Source organism: Panthera onca, chromosome A1, assembly GCF_046562875.1.
Source record: "Panthera onca isolate mPanOnc1 chromosome A1, mPanOnc1 haplotype 2, whole genome shotgun sequence".
NCBI classification, from domain to species: domain Eukaryota; kingdom Metazoa; phylum Chordata; class Mammalia; order Carnivora; family Felidae; genus Panthera; species Panthera onca.
This window is the reverse complement of record NC_138339.1, coordinates 25,655,038-25,678,568: the sequence shown is the minus strand read 5'-3', so window position 1 is coordinate 25,678,568 and position 23,531 is coordinate 25,655,038. Positions and strand designations below refer to the sequence as shown.

General features: G+C 43.4%; 1 protein-coding gene across 9 annotated transcripts in view; it reads right to left on the bottom strand.

The window, feature by feature from the left end:
* PDZD2 (PDZ domain containing 2) overlaps nt 1-23,531 on the bottom strand; it is a 361,998-nt gene that overhangs the window by 61,672 nt on the left and 276,795 nt on the right. For all 9 annotated transcript variants that reach the window (XM_060634411.3, XM_060634416.3, XM_060634417.3 and 6 more), the window contains one exon: nt 18,278-18,433. In XM_060634411.3, coding sequence (XP_060490394.3) covers nt 18,278-18,433 — 156 coding nt within the window. The remainder of the gene's footprint in view (nt 1-18,277; nt 18,434-23,531) is intronic.

The window sequence follows — 23,531 nt, the reverse complement described above, 5'->3', positions numbered from 1 at the left end:
CAATAGTAAGAGAGGCTGTCCCGGGATCCCACATGATCATCTATAGATGGGTTGGCAAACTGCTGCCAGGTGGCCAAATCTGGCTCAACATCTATTTTTGTAAAGTTTTATTGGAACACAGTCATGCCCATTAGTTCACTTATTTCCTATGACTACTTCTGCACTACTAAGGCAGAGATGAACCAGTGTAACAGAGACTGTTTGGCCAGCAAAGCCTCAAATGTTTATGATCTGGCCTTTGTAACTGCTGACCTCTCAACTGTAGGAATAGTTCAGACCCTATGAACCTCCTACCTACCCACCTCTACCCCTATCCAAAGTCACTGTGAACAAACTTGAGAAGTTTTAGGAAGCATAACTTAGTAAGTTGAAGCAAAGGTACAGACAAGTAGAGACCTCTTAAGGAAGCTGCTACTGGAGACAAGGCTTACTGGTCTACCATGGTATTTCCTCTAAAAATATCTTTAGCATCCACACTTTATGATTTTACCTTTAAATTTCATTTTAAAATGACACTGGTAAGAAACTCATGTGAAGTAACAAGGATTCTCTTTTTAAAATGCACACTGTTTGCTCAGTGACATAGAATTAGTGGCCACCATTTAGACTGTTTTAATTAGATTGCTTTATTCACAAACATACTGCTTGGAAGAAATGGAAAAGATTTTGTTTGTTGGGTGGTCTTTTTTGTTATCAATGTTAGTAGTGAAAGGGGGGAAATGACTTGGAGAAGAAGGAAGGAAGGACTTCTTAGGAGCCTGGAGTCTCACAGGAGTGGGGGGTGACTGTGGGGACCCTCAGGAGGGGAGTTTACAGCAGAATGAGGACACTGGGCTTCAGGAAACCTGTGAAGAGAGGAACTAGCAAGTAAGGAGGAACAGATGACATCAAGTCGGAGGTTTCAAAGGTCAACTAAATCCTATTGAAACTATTGCTTAGGATTGGCCCTGCCTTCACACACACACACACACACACACACACACACACAGAAAGTGGGGAGGAAATCCTTTTCATCCTTATTTTCTACCACCAAGAAGGCCCTGCCCGCAGAACCCAGCACTCTGTTTGGTGGGCTGGGCCTGCTCCTCTCCTCCCCTGACCAGTCAGTCACACTGCTTCCTGCCTTCCCATCTTTATGGCCACCTTTCCTGCCATACAGGCTCTGGTCACTTCCCAGTGGGACTATAGCAAAGGCCTCCATTCCTGTCTCTGCACTCCACTGCCCCTGCCCTGCTTTTATTCAGTCCAGCTGTTTCTCTATCTCACCGCTAAAGTAACCTTAGAACACATACTCTGGGAGGAAAGTTCTCAGTTTTTCCCCTTGAGGATTGTATTTCCCCCTAAAGTCAGGAACATGACAAGGATGTCCACTTTCACCACTGTTATTCAACACAGTATTAGAAGTCCTAGCCTCAGCCATCAGACAACACAAAGGAATAAAAGGCATCCAAATCAGCAAGGAGGAAGTCAAACTCTCACTCTTTGCAGATGACATGATACTCTATATGGAAAACCCAAAAGATTCCACCAAAAAAACTGCTAGAATTGATTCATGAATTCAGCAGTCATAAGACATAAAATCAATGCACAGAAATCGGTTGCATTTCTATACACCAATAATGAAGCAACAGAAAGAGAAATCAAGGAATCGATGCCATTTACAATTGTACCAAAACTCATAAAATACCTAAGAATAAACCTAACCAAAGAGGTGAAAAGCTATATACTGAAAACCACAGAAAGCTTATGAAAGAAATCAAAGAAGACACACACAAAAAAATGGAAAAATATTCCATGCTCATGGATTGGAAGAATATTGTTAAAATGTCAACCCAAAGCAATCTGCATATTTAATGCAATCCCTATCAAAATATCACCAGCATTCTTCACAGAGCTAGAATAAACAATCCTAAAATTTGTATGGAACCACAAAAGACCCTGAATAGCCAAAGCAATCCTGAAAAAGAAAACCAAAGCTGGAGGCATCACAATCCCAAACTTCAGGATGTATTACAAAGCTGTAATCATCAAGACAGCATGGTACTAGCACAAAAACAGACACTTAGATCAATGGAACAGAATAGAGAACCCAGAAATGGACCCACAAATGGATGGCCAACTAATCTTTGACAAAGCAGGAACAAATATCCAATGGAATAAAGACACTCTTTTCAGCAAATGGTGCTGGGAAAAATGGACAGCGACATGCAGAAGAATGAACATGGACCACTTTCTTACACAATACACAAATATAAACTCAAAATGGGTGAAAGACCTAAATGTGAGACAGGAAGCTATCAAACTCCTAGAGGAGAAAGCAGGCAAAAACCTCTTTGACCTCAGCCACAGCAACTTCTTACTTAACACATCTTTGGAGGCAAGGGAAACAAAAGCAAAAATGAACTACTGGGATCTCATCAAGATAATAAGCGAAGGAAACAATTTGCAAAACTAAAGGCAACTGATGGAATGGGACAAGATATTTGCAAATGACATCCGATAAAGGGTTGGTATCCAAAATCTATAAAGAACTTATCAAACTCAACACCCAAAAAACAAATAATCCAGCGAAGAAATGGACAAAAGGCATGAATAGACACTTTTCCAAAGAAGACATCCAGATGGTTAATGCTCAACATTACTCATCATCAGGGAAATACAAACTAAAACCACAATGAGATACCAGTTCACACCAGTCAGAATGGCTAAAATTAACAACTCAGGCAACAACAGATGTTGGCGAGGATGCGGAGAAAGGGGAACTCTTTTGCACCACTGGTGGGAATGCAAACTGGTGTAACCACTCTGGAAAACAGTATGGAGGTTCCTCAGAAAATTAAAAATAGAACTACCCTACGACCCAGCAACAGCACTACGAGGTATTTATCCAAGGGATACAGGTATGCTGTTTCAAAGGGGCACATGCACCCCAATGTTTATAGCATCACTATCAACAATGGCCAAAGTATGGAAAGAGCCCAAATGTCCATTGACAGATGAATGGATAAAGAAGAAGTGGTATACACACATATATACACACAATGGAGTATTACTCAGCAATCAAAAAGAATGAAATCTTGCCATTCGCAACTACATGGATGGAATCAGAGGGTACTGTGCTAAGCGAAATTAGTCAGAGAAAGACAAATATATGACCTCATTCATATGTGGAATTCAAGATACAAAACAAATGAACATAGGAGAAGAGAAGCAAAAATAATATAAAAACAGGGAGGGGAACAAAACATAAGAGACTCTTAAATATAGAGAACAAACTATAGGTTGCTGGAGGGGTTGTGGGCAGGGGGATGGGCTAAGTGGGCGAGGGGCATTAAGGAAGACACCTGCTGGGATGAGCACTGGGTATTATACATAGGGGATGAATCACTGGATTCTACTCTTGAAATATTATTGTACTATATGCTAACTAACTTGGATGTAAATTAAAATAAATAAATGAATTTTTTAAAAAAGAACAAATACTCTGACTCATTCAACTTGAAAACCATCATTGAGTAGAGTAGTTGTTAAGATAAGTCAAATTCCTTAGTCTGGAGCTAAAAGCACAGGCTGAACATCTGTGCTTTTTTTTTTTTTTTTTTTTATTTGTTGATCCTTGAACAGGCTGTAAAATTTCCTATTTGAGGACCACTGTGCATGTTGCTTTTCTGTCCTAAAAGGTTACCTACTTCTGCGGGTGTTCCTATGGAAAATCCATGGATTATTCAAACACCACCCCATCCATTGAGCCCTCCCAGATTCCTGGAAGGAACGGGTCAATATGGGATATGGTTCCTAGGAATATATTATGTGGAAGAGGGGAATATGAAAAGTATAGAAATAACCGTAATTCATTACAGAATATAAGAAGTCCTGTTAAGAGAGGAAGACTGTGTCTGTTATCCCTTTGTATCTCCCAGAGTGCCCAGCACAGCCCTCAGCATATGGATGGCAGCATCAGGCTGGCTATAGTCGAGCCTGGGCTCCTATCAGGGCCTGGTTGTGGGCATTCGGCAGGGCCACATTACCAACCTCTGAGGTTGTATCTGGTCTCAGTGGGAAGAAGGTCAGGAAGAATTACAGCTTTTGATGCTGAGGAGAAGGTGTGTGTGTGTAACATGCGGGCTACCTGTCTGTCTCTACTAGCTCAAAAGATAATTCCACAAAAAGCTATTAAGTAAATATGTCTGCTGCTAGAGGAAATAAATTTGAATATCGAAACAACAGCTTAACCAAAAAATTTCTGAAAAAAATCCATCCCAGTTTTATTTTTTATTAAGTTTATTTACTTATTTTGAGAGAGAGAGAGAGAAAGTACAAGTCAGGGAGAGGCAGAGAGAGAGAGAGAGAGAAAATCCCAAGCAGCCTCTGAACTGTCAGCACAGAGCCTGATGTGGGGCTCAAGCCCACAAATCATGAGATCATGACCTGAGCTGAAGTTGGATGCTTAACTCACTGAGCCATCCAGGGACCCCTAACCCATTTTAAATCAGGAGGGGTCTTTCTGATTAAGTACTACGATGTGAGAAACAGAAAAATGAAACTGGCAATCAGAGAAAACAGACATAACAGAGGCTGGTCCTACTTAAAAAATCTCTTTGAAAGATAAGGGGCTTCAGAATCTTTTTTTTTTTTTTTAAATGTCTATTCATTTTTGAGAGAGAGAGTGGGAGAGAGAGAGAGAGAGAGAACAGGGGAGGGACAGAGAGAGAGGGAGACACAGAATCCAAAGCAGGCTGCAGGCTCTGAGCTGTCAGCATAGAGCCTGATGTGGGGCTTGAACCCACAAACTGTGAGATCATGACCTGTGCCAAAGTTGATTGTTCAAGTGACTGAGACACCCAGGCGCCCCAAGGGGCTCAGAATCTTCACAGTCAGAGGTAGAAGGAAGGATATTTCAAGCGAAGGAATAAGAGCAAGAACAGAAGGGAGAGGCTTGGTTTTCTTTTTCTGCAAATGTCATTTACTGAGATCCCTCAGTCCTACGTAAAAAGCTTACCAAGCAAAAACAAGCAAACAAACAGCAAACAAAAAGCTAGGCAAGCAAACAACATTAACAATAGGGGTGGGGAGAACGCTATTAATTTTAAACAACCCTATTTCTTTGAGAAATGTCTGCCCTGGTTTCCACAGGGGAATTTCTGACCTCTTATATTTTGCTCTGTTTTTATTTGCAGGCTCTGGAGTACTGTTTTGCATAAGATGTGGTAAAAAAGAAAAAACACCCAAAGCCCTCGAAATCTTCCACTGCTCATGGAGTCATCGGGCAAGGTGTTTTTTCCTAGCACACACTGCCTATTTGTCTCACTCATCTATGCACGGTCAAAGTGGTTTTGTCATTTTCCTAAAAAAACCAACACAATAACTGGAATTGAAACTAAGTGGGGGATATCCTGTTTCTCTTAAGAGAGTAAGAATCTGACTGTATCAGCACTATCTCCATTTACAGTCTCAAAAGACACATCCATCTCAAGGATTTCTGTTACCTTAAAGGCTTAGTGAAGCTCATAAACAAATAAGACAGATTTCCGAAGATACATGGTGCACACACGAGTCACATTATCCCCTTCTGCCTCCTGTGCAATTGCCATCATATTGTCTAGGGCAGAAAAAGTTTTATTTCAGTTTCATTTCTGAACTGCCACCATCCTCAAGTCTTAATATATTCTACTTTACATTTCAATGTGAGGATCACAGATTTAATCTCCCAAAGGACAGATAGAACTAGATTGGTGGGGGTGATCTTTATAAGAGGTAAATTCATAACAGGGGTCAGGGCTGAAAGGCATCTTGGAATACGATAATGGAGTACATAAAGACAGCAACCAACTTACTTGAAGTCATAAAGTTGCTTCATGACTTCTATGGTGTTATTTTCATAAAAGAAATTAATTTGAGGGCAAAGAAATATTATTACATGTTCTGGTGGTCCATATTTTATTTTCACTGAAATTTGAAGGAACTTTTCAGATCCAAAATATGAAAATAGGGTTGACTGCACACTATGGGGATTTCTTTGGCTGTATTTCACAGTGTTCCATGCTGAAATGTCAACCTTTGTAGATGGTGTAACCACCAGGCCCTCCTAACATAGATTCACAAGTTATAACCCCATGCTACTGTACTAACATATGCATACACTGTGAAACACAAAAGAATCTAAAATGAAATAAAATCTATACAGGTTCTAATACTTCCCTCGCACATGCCAAGGGACTGTCTGGCATCCCCCGACTGGGTATGTTCACCCCACTTTGGAGACCACTGTGCTGAGACTGGAGAACACAGTATTTGCCTTTTTTATGCAAATCACTCGAGTTGTTTACTTCCTTGAGAAATGCAAACTGCTCGTTTAAAAGTGCAGCAGAGAGCCAGGTAACGAGTTGGAACAGGCCCCAGAAAATGTGCCACGGGAATAAACCTAATGCAAACTCCAGCAGTTTTCTGGGCAATTTATCCAGGCCAAATAATTATTCTTATCTTATTTCCCCCCCACCCATTTAAATAATCACTTCATCTCCTTAAGTATGAAACCAAACAAAAACCACCCCCAACTTTAAATCTTATTTTCCTAGACCGGCAGTAATTGCAGCCTTGTATTATCTTGTTCTGGCAATTCTACACACTGTGCTAAGCTCGCACAGCCTCGTACATACTGCTTAGCCGGCTGGAGCATGGCTTCAGGAGCATCTAAGTGAACGGGGCCCTGCTTCAGAAAGTCTAGGACACTGAGGGGAAAGAGAAAGTAGTTCACAGTCTGGGACAGTGGAATGGAAAATGTGCAAGTCGGGGAATTGCTACCAGTATGCGTTGCTGCCTGCTTTGAGTTGGTGCAGGGAATAAGAGAGCTTTTGCATCCCACGACCATCGCGCCACCGGGAACTGGTGTCTGCGAAGGCAACAAGAACCACAAGGTACACACAAGTCTATGCTCACGGAGGATCCAGAGGAGGCTGGGGGAATCTATGTTTCCAAGTTTGCCACAAGCACCTCAAACACATGGCCTCACTCCCTCATCTCAAGCTATGGGAAGGAGGGAGGTGGCCGGGGGCCTAAACCTCCCCTTATCTCAAAGCTGTGGACAAAGAGGTCTTGGGGCCTCATCCAGCCCCTAGCCAGGAGACTCAGGAGCCCTGCCACTTTGTCTCAGGTCCTAGAAACTGCCACATAGCCAACAAAGGGTGTATTCGAAACTGCTGCTTCCTAGGGCAGTCACCTTTTCTCTAAAATTTGTTTTCAAAATCTGGGTGAGCATCAGAATCACCTGGGAAGCTTCTGAAAATAAACTCCTGGGCCCCACCCCACTCAGACCAGGCAGATGGGACTCTCCAGCATGGACCCTGACGATCTGATGACCAGCCGAAACCACACCCTCCCTGTGCATTTTAGACCCAGGGAAGAGTGTAGAGCTACATGTACACACGTGTGTGATGCAGCACACAGTCGCTCCCCTTGCATAACTGAGACGTGCTGTGAACACCTTTCTGAGCACATTCCCCTTTTCTTTCCTGGCTTTTTCTTTTCCCTCGTAGCTGCCTTGAGTCATAAACATGACTTGTCTGGAGGACAAGCAGAGCTCAGTAGGCTTCTCTCCCATCACACATTTCTAGCTTTTTTTTTTTTTAATTTTTTAATTTTTTTTTTAATTTTTTTTTAACGTTTATTTATTTTTGAGACAGAGAGAGACAGAGCATGAACGGGGGAGGGCCAGAGAGAGAGGGAGACACAGAATCGGAAGCAGGCTCCAGGCTCTGAGCCATCAACCCAGAGCCCGACGCGGGGCTCGAACTCACGGACCGCGAGATCGTGACCTGAGCTGAAGTTGGACGCTTAACCGACTGAGCCACCCAGGCGCCCCAACACATTTCTAGCTTTAAAAAAATGCAAGCTTTGGACCAGCTAATCCTCAAAGTTCCCTGTAGCTCTGACACTTTACAGTTTTATTTATCGGAACTCCGCATCTTCGAGACTCCTAGTTCCGTGCTTTTTTCCCTCGTGCCTTTTTGACTTGTTTCTTCACTTACATTCCATGTACTAGTTCACCAACTCCCTTGGGGTGTTTAATCTTTTGTCGTTGCTGTTGATTTGTTAAAAAATCAAGTCCTAAACTCCATTTCTAGCCTGTAGTTTTCAAACCTTCACATAACAACAACAACAACAACAAAAAGAAATCTACTCATTTGTTAGTGAGGAGCTACCATGGATATCCTATTTTAAGGGAAGGTAATGCTGTGTTTTCTCCATGCTATACTTAGAAAAATGATTTCTCTATCATCAGTATTCCTATGCCAGGTGGAAACTCTAGAAGGGAGAGACAGATAGACTTTCTAGTTTGCAGACACAAACAATAAGCATCTACTATGTGCCGTGCCCATTTTAAATTCATGGAGCGCTGGGGAAGGCAGGCAAGTCAGTGGAAGATGACCAAACATGACAAGGGGGCGTCATCAGCTGTCCCACTGTCCAAACATCCTTCCATTCCATACACACATACATACATACTGAGAGTCAGCAGTGAACACTTGGGATACATGAGGGAGCAAACCCGACATGGTCCCTGACTACAGGGGTCCTCTGCTAATGGGGGAGGATGATGTTAAGCAAGTTGTCATATGAATATATGCGTCACTATGAATTGTGTTAAGGACTATGAAGGAAAATACAGGGCATATAACCTGCTGGGGGCCCAGAAATAAAGGATATGTGTATCTGGGAAGACTTCCTGGAAGAAGCGAGTCCCAAAGTGAGAGAACAAAAAGAGGAAGCCCAGAAAGAAGGGAAAGCCATTCCTGACCCAGAGAAGTGAGTACATCTCTAAGCAGCTGCTGCCATCACCATGTACTCAGAGGCATCCTGAGGTTACTAGCACAGCCTACTGAGCCCAGAGGAGCAATCTGTCTTAACACCCTTCCCGCCAGCCTTGAGGGAAAGAACATTCACTCCCCTTGCAAAAAGCACAGGGTGCCTTGTGTCAGTGTCTCTGCATGAACAGTTTCACTTTGTGAGGATCTGATTTTCAGTCCTAAATGAGATCTTTCCGTGTTAGTACTAACTGCAAGTTTATATACTTGGTGCTCACTGTTCTTTGCATTAGGCTCTAAGTTCGATTCACAGAAAAACAATCTAGCCTAGACACCAAACAAAACACAATTTCCCATCTAGGATACCTTGACTCACCCAGAAACTTCTAGATACTTCAATACAAGTCCTCAATGCCTAGACACTCTTGGAAACATTTAAGGGCTGACACTTTATCAGTTATTCAATCCAAACAAAATACAAGAGCTCTTGTCCTTTCTTTTCATACATAGATTAATATCTACCCCTGAGATGCTAACTCTCCTAACTCAGGCTCTCACACCTCATGACTATTCCAATAAAGAATCAAACACCAATATCAGACTTACAGAATCGTAAGAGCCAGCTTGGCACTTCTTTCCTTTTGAAAGATGAGGTCCTTTATTCCTTCTTAAACCCTAATCACCCAAAAGTTCTGCAAGATTTTCCCGAACTGGTGATTCCAAAAATGTTAGAACTGATTCCCTTGATGTCAAAGGAAGCCGGATACAGGCCTGCTGATTGATGTGCTAAACAAACTCTTCCTAGCTGAGCCTTGACAATTGCAGGTTTGGCAAGACAATCATTACTTCCAGTTTTGTTTTTGTTAAAATATAAAAAGGGAGAGACAGACTCCCCGTCATTTAAGAGGGATCACCCAGTCCACGCCCTCTTGTATTAAAACTCTCCTTCCTGTCTTCATTTTAAAAGAGAGGAGCCACTCGTGGGGTGTTTGGGTGGCTCAGTCAGTGGAGCGTCTGAATCTTGATTTCGGCTCAGGTCATGATCCCAGGGTTGTGGGATCGAGCCCTGCATCGGGCTCCATGCTGAGCCTGGAGTCTGCTTAGGAATCTGTCTCTCTCCCTCTGCCTCTCTCCCTAACTTGTGCTCTCTCTCTCTAAAATAAAACTAAAAAGAGAGAGAGAGGAGCCACTCTCTCCAAAGCCTAGATTTATTTTTCCTGAAAAAAGTCTCATTTTTAAAACGATGGACTGTAATTATTTACACTTGAGAAAGGACACAAGCTTTCTGGAATAGCCAATAATAAAACAGTCATTTTATTGGAGGGCTCTAAAGGTCTCACACGTTAGCCTGTGTCCAAATCACCTAGAAAGCTTGTTAAAAAACACTGCTGGATACTACCCTCAGAGTTTCTGATTCAGCAGGTTGAGGGTGGGCCCTGAGGATCTGTGGTTCTAACAAGTTTCCAGGTGATGCTGTTGCTGCTGGTCCAGGGACCACACTCTGAGAACCACTGCTCTAGAGACAGCTTTATGATCAAGAAGTGTGTACTGAGTAAGTACTGAATACAAGGTACTCCAATGGGTACTGGGAGCCCAAAGAGATAAGCAGCAAGTAAACAGAGAACAGCGGGAGGGGAGGGTGGGTGAGGGGTATTGAGGACGGCACCTGTTGGGATGAGCACTGGGTGTTGTATGGAAACCAACTTGACAATAAATTTCATATATATATATATATATATATATATATATATATAAATAAGAGAACAGCAGATGCTAAATGCCCAGGGAGCAGTGATCAGCACGTTTGGGAGAGAGAGCAATGATGTTAGATGCTGCAAGCCAAGGGCGGCCTTGGAGATAACTCTCTGACTTGAGAGGTCCTTGAAAGGAAGGCTAGTGCCTAGATAACCAGAGATGAAGGCACACATGTAATGCCTCAAAGCAAAACATCTCAATTCCTATCAACACCGACTCTCCTTGCTATGGGAAGGTCACCATGCAGAATAGGAATTGTGGCTCATGTCCTCCACAGGCCTCCGCACTCAGCTGCACTATGCCATGAGGGTTCCAAGTGTGCAAAACCTGCAATGAGTAGAGCCTCCTCCAACTGGCCACAAAGACCAGAAGAGAATTACTCTTCCTGATTCTATCAGCAGCAAGGCCAGATCTGGCAGCACTGTGATGTCCCACAGGGCGATGTCCTCAATGGTGGAAGAGACAGGGGCCAATTCCTCTGAAGAGTAGATGGAGAAGGACCCAGGCAGGGCATGTGTTGGGAGCGAGAGGAATGAAGCACAAGAGTCAGAAGCTTGTGGACCCAGGATATGAGAGGACGAGGTGAGCACTGAGGGGCAGATCAGAAGTGGTCAAGGAATGACAAGAGATCACAGGAGAATCCTTTTCAACCCCCTCAAAGATCTCAGGCATGCTATTGTCCCAGGGGAACAGAGATGCTTACAGCACCACGGTCTTTGCCCTTGAAATGTTCCTGTCTAATGAGGAAGACAGAAGAATAGAAAGATAAATTATGAAAACAAGACGGGCTTATATGTCATAGCACTATGACAGAAATCTATTCATAGTGCTGTGCAAGGGCAGAGCACAGACCAAGTAACTCTGGGAGGTCAGGAAAGGTTTACTTATGGGGAGAGGTGACATTTGGGCTGGGTTTACAAGTATCTTCCAAGTAAAAAGAACAGGTGTAAGGCATAAAGTAGTGGAGAGTTCTGGAGCACCTGTGGAATGTGGGGCTTGCAGTGCTAGGAGGGTGTGTGTGTGTATAGGGCTGCCGGGAGCATGTACAGAAGTCAGGGAAGGAAGGCAGGCGCTAATGGCATTCCATGTTAAGGAGTTGGGATTTTAACCTCAGTGAGACTGAGAGTCACTGAATGATTTTTTTAAATGTTTTTTTCTTTTTTTGAGAGAGAGAGAGACAGAGTGTGAGTTGGGGAGGAGCAGAGAGAGAGGGAGACACAGGATCTGAAGCAGGCTCCAGGCTCTGAGCTGTCAGCACAGAGCCCAACACGGGGCCTGAACTCACGAACTGTGAGATCATGACCTGAGCCAAAGTCAGATGCTTAACCGACTGAGCCACCCAGGTGCCCCGAGTCACTGAATGATTTCAAACCATTAGGTGACATGGCCAGATTCTCATTGAAAAACTGTCATTGGAGAACAGAAGTCAAAGTGGAGAAGCAAGACTTGGGAAAGAATGGCCAATCCTATGGACCAGGACTGCAGCTGATATGGGGGAGAGGGCCAGATTTAGGTATCTTGGAGGCTGAACTGGCAATCTTCTGTATTGGATGTAGGGGGTGAGTGGTGGATGGTGGAGACAGAGCCCTATCACTGAAGCCAGACCCCTCTGAGATGGATGAAAATTATTCAAATGACCATGGAATTTCACTGTCCCAGCTCAATGCATTCTCTTTTCCTGCCTCTACTCCTCCAATTTGATATTCACCGTATGACTTTATTCTAAGCATGGTTCCATCTTTTTGGAAGGAAAATCTCATTGCTGTCTACTGTAGCCATGCAAAATAAATCACAGGGGTACTCATCACAGATCCTCAGCTTTCATATTACATTCACTCAACTAAGGCTTTGAGCACATGGTGACTTTACAGGTGCAAAAATAGTCAAGGTCTGAGTGGAGCCTGGCAGCAGGTTTAATCATTATCATCTGTGAAATAAAAGGCTTTGTAACTTGTAAACAGTACCAGGTTTCTTTCATTTAAATGGTTCATTAGTGTTTAAAAGTGATAAAACAGAGAGTCTTAGACTGCAAACATAGAACGGAAAAAATGAAGCTTTTTTCCCTGTAGTTCAGTACTTTTATAAGGCAGAGCAGGGGAGACCTCGGGCACACTGTCAAATCCAGAAGATACTTCATGCCAGCTGACCAATTTCTGATCCTGCAGGGCTCTATCTCAGGCTTGGTTCTCCTGGTTAAGACCAGAGCTCAAGAGGATGGTGACAAATGATTGGTGTTGAGGCATCAGTGGTGAGCCAGGGAGAAATCCAGGTGTCCCCTCCTCTACGAGTGCTTTGTGAGGAAGGCAGAGAAGCTCAGAGAAGGGAGAACTGTGAAAGCAGGATGACTTTGGGTTTTGCGTGGATACTGGGTTTGGGATTGTCTATGAAAGCCTGGGCTGACAGGACAGAGACCGCTAACATACTGCATTGAAACATGTGCTTATGGAAAATTAGTGCTGAGTTTCCCATATAAACTATGTTATAATAGAATGCATTGCAATTCCTTTGGCAAAAATACAATAAACATATAAAATAATATATGATGAATTGGTAAACTTTTTAAAAAGATGTTATTTTTTAACATGTTATTGGTGATGACGGGAACTGGCCACTGCTAGATGTCTAAATTAGTATAAATAATCTCTCTGGAGAAAGCCCATTTTTTAATTAGATTATTTGTGGGTTTGGTGTTGAGTTATTTAAGTTCATTATATATTTTGAACACTAACCCTGTATCAGATATGCCATTTGCAAATATCTTCTCCCATTCAGTAGCTTGTCTTTTAGTTTTGTTGGTTGTTCCTTTGCTGTGCAGAAGCTTTTTATTTTGATGTAGTCCCAACAGTTTATGTTTGCTTTGTTTCCCTTGCCTTAGGAAATACGTCTAGAAAAATGTTGCTATGGTAGAGAAATTACTGTCTCTCTTCCAAAGATGACATACAGATAGCTAACATACACGTGAAAAGATGCTCAACATCACCTATCATCAGAGAAATACAAATCAAAACCACAATGAGGTATCACCTCATACCTGCCAGAATGGCTAAAATAAAAAACACAGGGAACAATAAGTGTTGGTGAGGACGTAGAGAAAAAAGAACTGTCATGTACTGTTGGGAATGCAGACTGGTGCAGCCATTGTGAAAAATAGTGTGGAGCTTCCTTAAGAAATTAAAAACAGAACTCCATATAATCCAGTAATTCCACTACTGGGTGTTTACCCAAAGAATACAAAAATATGAATTCAGAAAGATATGTGCAGTCTTATGTTTAAGTGGCATTATTTACAATAGTTCAATTATGGAAGCAGCCCAAATGTTCATTGATAGATGAATGGATAAAGATGTGATACACACACACACACACACAGGGAATATTATTCAGCCATAAAAGGATGAAATCTTACCATTTGCAACAACATGGATGGATCTAGACAGTACTATGCTAAGTGAAATAAATCAGAGAAAGACAAATACCATATGATTTCACTCATATGTGGAATTTAAGAAACAAAACAAATGAACAAAGGAAAAAAGAGACAAACTGAAAACCAAACTCTTAACCATAGAGAACTGATGGTTACCAGAGGGGAAGAGGGTGGGGGATGGGAGAAATGGGTGAAGGGATAATAAAAAGTACATTTATCATGATGAGCACCTAGGAATGTATAGAATTGTTGAGTCAGTATATTGTACATCTGAAACTAAGGTAACACTGTATGTTAACTGTACTAGAATTTAAAAAATACGTATGTGTGTAAGGAGAAATATCAAACAGAAAGGCATTAAAAATGTTAAATATGGCTATCTTTGAGTAGGATTATGGGTGATTTATACGGTCTTGTGGGATTTTTCTTTTTTGTGTGTGTGGCATTTTTCTGATCAAAAATCACTTATATAGTGAAAACAGTATTATAATCAGAAAAATTCATTTAAATTATATGTAATAAATTATAATAAATTAATCAATTATAAATTTATGCAAATAAGTATAATTTAAAAATATGTAACACAATGTATTTAATATAGAGAAAGGCCCATTTACTAGAGCAGTATTTAGTGTAAAAAATTTGCAATTAAAGAATTCCTTGGTGTTTTTTGTGAGAGTACGAGTGATGAATTTTTAAAAACGAACGTGACTGTAACCTCTCCACAAAGACTGCTGTGCCACACAAATGGCCCTGGGCTTTATCAGAGGAGGCACAGAGCTATAGAGCCTCTTCCTCTCTTTAAGATCCTGAGCTTGCTCAGCATTCTGTGGAGAAGCGGCCAAGCCAACCCAGGGCAGCATCCCCAGCAGTGGGGTCCCATGAGGGGAGGTCCCCGTGGGAGGGGGCCAGGCTGCAGAGACGCCAGGGAAGGAAGCCTGGTTAGTCAGGTGGAAATATGCGAGTGGTGCTGGAGTTGAGAAGTCTCTGGTGGGGCTGCCACATATTTCTTGTGCCAGGGATGAGAAGGAACAGAGGGTAACTGCTGTGTCAACACAGAGAACGTAGGGCTCCTAGGGCTGGGAAGTCACGGGGAGGAAGATGGGTAGGCAGTAGTGAGAGGCAGTGGGGAGGAGACATCTGATGTTGAAGCCTGTTCCAGGCGTATTCAAAGACCATCCCTGAAGGCTCAGGAGGCCGGAACGTCGATATTAGCCCAAAGACCCTTTGAGGCTGCCACACTGTGGTCAGCTGTGGGCCTCGGAGTAACCATAATTTTCATGGTGGATAAATCCAGTTCAATTTTGGTGTCATTTTCAGTAGCATTCAATGAATGCTTACTCTGCTGTTTGATTTTGAATTCATTTAGTTATTTATAACTCAGCACCAGATGTACTGGCTAAATTCTAGGGATTCACTGGGAACCCAATCCAGTCATCACGTTCCCTTACCTCATGGAGTTTTAGAGTTGGACGGGAGAAGCAGATCTTAATCACATAACCACAAATCCAAATGTGATAAGCAGTTCACAGGAGAGCCACATAATCATGCTAGGAGAGCTAAGAGATTTTTGTTTTAAAGCTAGTTTAAGCTTTTTTTTTTTTAAGTTTATTTTTGAGAGAGAGAAAAAGTGTGAGCAGGGAAGGGGCAGAGAGCAAGGAGGAGAGAGGTCTGGAAACGGGCTTATGCTGACAGCAGAGAGCCCGATACAGGGCTCAAACTCATGAACCATGAGCTCATGACCTGAGCCGATATCCGACTGAGACACTCAGATGCCCCAGAGAGCTAACAGATTTAATATACGTGGGTATAGCTTCTCTGACGCAGTAACACTATGGGATCCCAAAGATGAATAGAGTCATCTTATTCAGGCAGAGGATTTCAGAGAGACAGAAGAGCATTTGCAAAGGTCCTGTGGCAGAAAAACATGTAGCCATCATGAGGGACTACAGTAAGGGCAGTGTAGTGGTTGCTTAGGAGTGATGAGCTCTGTGAGAAAGAAGTAAGGTTCAAGAAGTAGGCAGGAGCCAAGGAGGTAGTGTAAACCACAAAATTAGTTTGGTCTCTACCCTAACTAAAAGTAAAAGTAAGGGAAGCCACTGAATGGTGTCATAATCCACAGAAATGGGAATAATCGCAGTTGTTTTTAAACTGTTCACCTTAATGCCATTCATTCAGCTCTGGCTTATTTACTTTACAGGTTAGCCTTCTGAGAAAGTTCTGTGAAGGAAGAGCAGCTAGAAAAATGTTTCAACTCAACACTGGGCTTATATAATGCCTCTGGGCAAATTACAAAAAGGCATCTCTTCTTTAAGATGCTTTCCTTCTTTTATTGGCAAATTGTCTTGATATATTGATTTTGTTAGAGCAAAACTCTTTATTGCTATCTTCCAGAAAACTGCCATAATAAATGTAAAAGTCCCTGATTTTTATGATGTGAATGTGCTTCCTTAGATGTAGCACTTTTGTGCAGTCCACACTCGCACAACCATCCTCAGTGACCCTAGATGTCTAGTAATCAAAGAGAAAGGAGAAAAGCAACTTTTTCTTCCTTAAAATAAAATAGCATACTGTGTAAATGTAACAAAAATGCATTTTTTTTTGGTCTTCTGAGGCCTAATTTAACCAAAACTAATTTTCTAATGCTTACCCATGCTGCCTAGGTTTAGTGCTGGTGGGACAGAGTAAGGGTCTTCAAATGGCAGAAGGAGGGCCCCCTCTCCATGGCTGGTTGGATGGGGAACAAGAGCTAACAAGAGTTTACACTAAAAATGACACATCTATCAGATCTGGGGTCCAAAGAGGAAACCATGGGGCCACACTGCAACCACAGTTAACCAAAAGCCCTCCTGACTCTGTGTGCCAGCAGACCACGAGGGTGTGAAACATCACAGGCCACGTAAGAGCTCCGAGCCATGCAAGAGTCCCAGTTCCATTAAAATTGTAAAACATATCTTTTTTTTTAAGGGGTGCTAACATTTTTTTAAAGTTTATTTATTTTTGAGAGAGAGAGAGAGAGAGAGAGAGAGAGACCAAGCATGAGTGGGGGGCGGGCAGAGAGAGAGGGAGACACAGTATCCGAAACGGGCTCCAGGCTCTGAGCTGTCAGCACAGAGCCCAACGCGGGGCTGGAACTCACGAACTGTGAGATCATGACCTGAGCTGAAGTCGGACGCTTAACTGACTGAGGCACCCAGGTGCCCCAAAATTCTAAGACATATCTGCACAACTTTGCCCGAATGGGTTTTGTGTTATTGTAACATTCCACTTCTCAACCAGAATCTCTCCATCTAAGCCTGTTTGTTTGCTTGTTTATTTATTTATTTGATTTAGTTTGAGAGAGCGCATGTAAGTGGGGGAGGGGCAGAGAGAGAGGGAAGAGAGAGGGAAGAGAGAGAGGAGAGAGAGAGAGGGAAGAGAGAGGGAAGAGAGAGAGGGAAGAGAGAGAGGAGACAGAGAGAGGGAGAGAGAGGAGAGAGAGAGAGAGAGAGAGAGAGAGGGAGGGAGAGGGAGGGAGAGGGAGGGAGAGGGAGGGAGAGGGAGGGAGAGGGAGAGAGAGAGAGAGAGAGAGAGAGAGAGAGAGAGAATCCCAAGAAGGCCTTGTGCTGTCATTGTGGAGCCTAATGTGGGGCTCAAACTCACAAACTGTGAGATCATGACTGGAGTTGAAACCAAGAGTGGGACGCTTAACTGACTAAGCCACCCAGAAGCCCCTCTCCTGGGTGGCTTAAATTCACAAACATTACTTTTCAAACCTACACCAAGAAGTAGCAATAAAATTCTCATATATATTAATTAGTAAGCATGCTAGAAATTGATATACACACTGAACTTAATACACAGTTACTCTCTCATCCCATTTCCAGTTTCAATTTTTTTTTTTTATTAATATTTATTTTGAGAGAGAGCATATGTGTGTGTGCGTGGGCGAGGGAGGAACAGAGAGAACGCGCACAAGAGAGACTCCAAAGCAGGCTCTGTGCTGAGCACAGAGCCTGACACAGGCTCAATTTCACAACGATGAGATCATTACCCAAGCTGGTCAGGAGTCAGACATCCAACCAACCGAGTCAGCCACGCACCCCTCCATGTTTTTTCTTAAATGAAAATCATTACTCTCATGGATTTGTCTCGAAGACCGTGACAAAAAAAATAAAAAGAACACCCTGTGGTCCTCTCCCGTCCGGGTCTCTACCCTACTATCTTAAGCTATTATCTTTGATCCTGCCTTCAACATCTTCAGGGACACATCGTTTTCCAGCACAGCAGCTGGGGAAACCAAAGGCACACTTACTGCTCCCTGGACGGAAGACGAGCCAGGTCCTTCGTCCTCTTCCCCGTCTGGCTCCTGGTCCTCGTTGTCGGTCCAAGAGGACACGTCCTCTACTGAACTGGTCAGATCAGGCAAACTCTTAGATGTCAACCTCAGGAGGTCCTCTGTGGAGCTTTCCTAGGGGGACACAATTAAAGGGCTATGAATTACCCCATGGCACCAAGCAGTTCTGGATCAAGGTCAAGGAAAACCTAGAAGAGGCAGCTGTGAGCGTGGCCACGAGCTCTGAACCCAAAGACCATATGGAACGTATGTCCCACACTTCAGGTTGGCAGGGTTACCACACGTCAGGGGCGAAGACCCAATTTAAATCCCAACCAATTTTTTTTCCCCTGAAAAACCTGTTTCATAGACAGATGTTTCTACAGGCAATCCAAATTCTCTGTCCTTTAGGTTCTTTGATACCCTGCCTTACTTTACACTTTAAGCCCCCTCATTGGCAGGTCAGGATCTTAGAGCAGTCGCTTCTGACCAGCATTCCAAATACACCTCCCTCCATCGTCCCCTCCAACCCATACCTTCCGTGCCAGCCGTACTGACCTTCTGACATGCCAGGCTCTCTCCTGCTCTACGCCCTTTTCCACCAGCAGCTCCCTCTGCCCAGGGAGCTCAGTTTTGCAGATCAGCTTTAGCACCCTCCCCTGCAAGCCTTCCTGGATGAGCTCAGAAGCCATTCTGCATGTCTTTCCCTTCTTCCCAAATGTCCTTTACTGTTTCTTTCATCGCCCTGCATGTATGTCTAAGTATGCCTATCTCTCCTGCTCATCGGAGCGTTCCCCAAACTAAATGCCATTTCTCCTCTTTGCTGTGTCCCCAGGCCCAGCACACAGCTCTAATATCCATGTGCTCCTCCCCCTCACTGCTCATCTCACTAGCATACGAGATTTCATTCACTGAAAAGAGATCAGACTGTTGATTGAATCATAACCCCAAAGTGGAGACTGATAACGTCTCTTCAAAGAAAGAAGCCCTTCAACACTTTTTAGAGGTCAAAAAAAATACATGGAATCAGACTCCATTTATTTTATTTTTTTTAACGTTTATTTATTTTTGAGACAGAGAGAGACAGAGCATGAACAGGGGAGGGTCAGAGAGAGGGAGACACAGAGTCTGAAACAGGCTCCAGGCTCTGAGCTGTCAGCACAGAGCCTGACGCAGGGCTCGAACTCACGGACCGCGAGATCATGACCTGAGCCGAAGTCGGCCGCTTGACCGACTGAGCCACCCAGGCGCCCCCAGACTCCATTTAGATTAGAGTATAAAGAAGGCTTCATCATAGCCCTTCCTTCCTACACACAGACAAGGCCACAGGGGTGAGTGGGATGCAGGCAAGGTCACAGAGGCCACTTGACAATCTCACACGCAAGTGAGGTGCACACAGCCGCCGAGAACTCTTGGGGAAACACCACAGCATAGGAGGCCAGGGAGTAGGGGTGGCTGATCTGAGGCCATAAAAGAGAGAAATGCATCCTCCCCTCCTTCTCCCACAGCTGTTTCTACAGGAAGGAAGCATGTAGAAAGTTTTGATCATCATATTCCTCGGGGCTTGACAGAAAAGAGAACAATAACACAAGACACCCATCTTAAACAACAGGTGTTACAGACTATTAGTGAGTAGGTATACTGGTGACAGTGACACTTGTTACTAGTTTGATGCAGGTCCAACTTTGGAGGTACCCGAAGCTCATTCCTGTCAGGTCAGTAATTGTGAATACTACACAGTTAGACCTTATCTGAGGGAAGGAGCAAAAGCTATGAAGCAAAAAGGGAGTTCAGCTCTCTTCTGTGATGTCAACTCTGCTAGACCATTAACAGAAAAGAGTTTTTAAAAAAAGATGAAGGTCCCAACTGGTGAGTAAGTTGCACAACAGGACAGAATACTCCATGGTCATTAAAAATGGTGCTACAGCAACGTACATTCTGAGGTGGAAAGACTCTTACGGTATGCAACTTAGTGAAAAAGGCAGATGGAAAAGCAATATTGGCATATTAATAATGGATGTAACAATAAGCTGGATGTGTTAACACGTGATAACCATAAAGGCAAACCTTTCACCACATGCTTGTTGCAACCAGCTGCATTGTTTGGGCTCTTTATATTTCATTCAATCTTCCTGATATTCCACAAAGCAGTTATGGATTCTTATTATCCAGGTGAGAACCCCGAGGTTTAAAAAAATGTAGTAATGGGGCGCCTGGGTGGCTCAGTCGGTTAAGCGTCCAACTTCAGCTCAGGTCACGATCTCGCGGTCCGTGAGTTCGAGCCCCGCGTCAGGCTCTGGGCTGATGGCTCGGAGCCTGGAGCCTGCTTCCGATTCTGTGTCTCCCTCTCTGTCTGCCCCTCCCCCGTTCATGCTCTGTCTCTCTTTGTCTCAAAAATAAATAAATGTTAAAAAAAAAATTAAAAAAAAAAAATGTAGTAATGTGCTCAAGATATATAGTTTTTATTTATTTTTATTTTTAAATTTTATTTTATTTTTTTATTTGAGAGAGAGAGAGAGAGAGAGAGAGAGAGAGAGACAGAGGGAGAAAGAGAGAGGGAGACAGAATCTTCAGCAGGCACCATGCTCAACACGGAGCCTGATGTGGGGCTCAATCCAATCATGACCCGAGCCGAAATCAAGAGTTCAATACTCAACTGACTGAACCACCCAGGTGCCCCAAAATATACAGCTTTTTTAAAGGCTGTGCCTCTGAAGTCTATGCAGGTCTGCCTCCAGGGGCAATCCATCTCTTGTGTTTGACTCCATTAAAAAAACACGTCTGGAAGGACAGACAAATAAGTTAATGGAAAGAATTACTGGTAGCATTATGAAAATTTTATCTTCCTTTTCTTCTAGGTTTTCTACATTAGATATAATAAATACGTATTACTTGTTAATAAAAACAAAGTGATAAAAAGAGAGAAATCATATTGCTACGCATGTACTTCCAGGAATATGAAAGCAAACTTGGATATTCTGATTTCATTCGTTCAACAAAAACTTTCTAAGCTCCCATGTATAAGCAAACAACGTATTTGTGGGGAAACACAAGATATCCTGTCCCAAAGAAAGTAACTGTTATATCTTCAAAACAACACCCTAAAGTTTGGGGGGAAAGGGACTGTGTTCTACAATAATAATTTATATTCTTACTATTCTTTCTATTCAGCAAATAAAAATCTCTTTTTTTCCCCTCCCTCTCTTCAAACATAAAGAGAAAATAAAGACTGGATTACTCGCTCTTGTTGGATAAAGATGAGGAATGGATGCCAGGAGGTATGGAAAGGCAGACTTTTGAGCATCTCGGATGGCGCCGATTAAGCTCAGGAACAAAGAGCAGGCAGCTGCTATGGCAACGTATTGCCTGGATGGAAACAGAGTCAATGGGAAGAGGTGAAAGGTGTCACTCCTCTGTGGTCTGGGTCATTTTTAGGCCCATTATTCAGTACAGATGGCCAACAGCAATAGATTGACAATGGGAACACCCATTCCTGGCTCCAGACTGCTGCTCAGCCTTACAAAGACCCAGTGAGTGTCCTTAAAAGTCAAAGCCTTGCGGTTCCTGGGTGGCTCAGCTGGTTAGGCATCAGACTCTTGGTTTCGGCTAGGGTCACGATCTCATGGCTGGTGAGTTCAACCCCTGCATCAGGCTCTGTGCTGACACCCTCTCTCTGCTCCTTCCCTGCTCTCTCTCTCTCTCTCTCTCTCAAAATAAACAAATAAACTTAAAAAAAAAAAAAAGTCAAAGCCTCTGGCAGGAACACATTACCTCTCTCTAATACCATTGGCTCTGTGTCCTTTCTATCTTATTTGACTAAGAGACAGCTTGGTATATGGAAAGAAGTTAACTTTGAAGTCTTATGGACCCGCAACGGAACATGCTATTGCCACCCACTGCTTGTGTGACCTCTGGGTCAATTAATTAACCCCTCAGATTTTTACTTCATCTTTTGGAAAAAAAGAACAAATAGCTCTCTCATGGGATTTCAAGAATTAAATGAGATCATAGGTAAAAAGCACATAGCATCCAGTGTGTCCCTGATACATATTAGTGCCCTTTCTTTGAGTCGGTGAACATGACCACAGATCAGGCATCATCCAGGAGACCAGCCTTCAACACCCTCCTGTACGCTCCTTAATTATGCTTATCCACAAGTGGACCTTTTTCATTTTTATTTTATGTTTTCTTTGCTCTGTGTGTTTGTGGATGATAGCTTGACATAGAAGAGATTCCCCCTTCTCCATTTTCTGAACTAGCAGGAGAAAGAAGTCAGTGTAGAAGTAAAGGTTCGGTGGCCATGGTATAATGCATGTGCCAGAGCCCCTGTGTTCTTGAGCCATAGACTGTGAGGAGACAGCAGGGCTCCCGGCGGTATCTCTGGGAAGGGGAGGAGGGCACCTGTGAATGGAGGCTGTCTCAACTCCTGCCTCCGGGGCCTCAAAGCCAACCCTTCCTCCCAAGTCTGCGTCAAGGCTCTGTGTTCTCGTTGGTAGCCTGAGAATCTGGGTTAAGGGATTAGGGTGAAAGGTGTGAAAAGAGGAAAACAGATTTTTCAGATAGTTTAAAATATTGTAATTATTAAATACTCCAAAAATAGGCACTAGACCTTGTAATCTAAGAGAGAAAATACAGAAGAGCCTGTGGATGCGAGGTTCAAAAAAATAGCAGGGATAACGAGGAAAGAATGAGCCACGCTGGCAAGAGCGTATTGCCGTGAAGGGTGGAGCACCGGGGTGGTTTCCCACCACTGCTTACAGGAACTAGAATGAAGCCCAGGTTCCACTGCACTAGCTCCTGAGTCCTGGGGACACTTTCCTGTCTTATCAACAGCAGACAGAACCACGGGGCAGAAGCAAGAGGGTTCTGGTCCTCCTCCTTTTGGTCACACAGCTGTGGAGGCCTGCAGCCTTCATCCAGGGCGCTAAGACACCAGGGGACAAGCAGATGCTGGGGCCCAGGACCTCAGTGCTATTTTAACACACTCTGGGGCTGGGGATACAAGAAACACCAGCTTGAGCCCCTTATGAAAAGGAGGTGGCAGCCAGAGGAAGGGGACAGACACCGGCTGTGCATTAAGAAGATCGCAGATAGCATCTAGGCCTCTGTGAGATGGGAACCAGCTATGGGAGTTAGTCCTCACTGGCTCCTTGGGGAAACTGAGGACGGAGCGGAGGACGGTGACCAGACAAACAGGATTCACAGGGCTTCCTGCAGCACCAACACTCCGTGA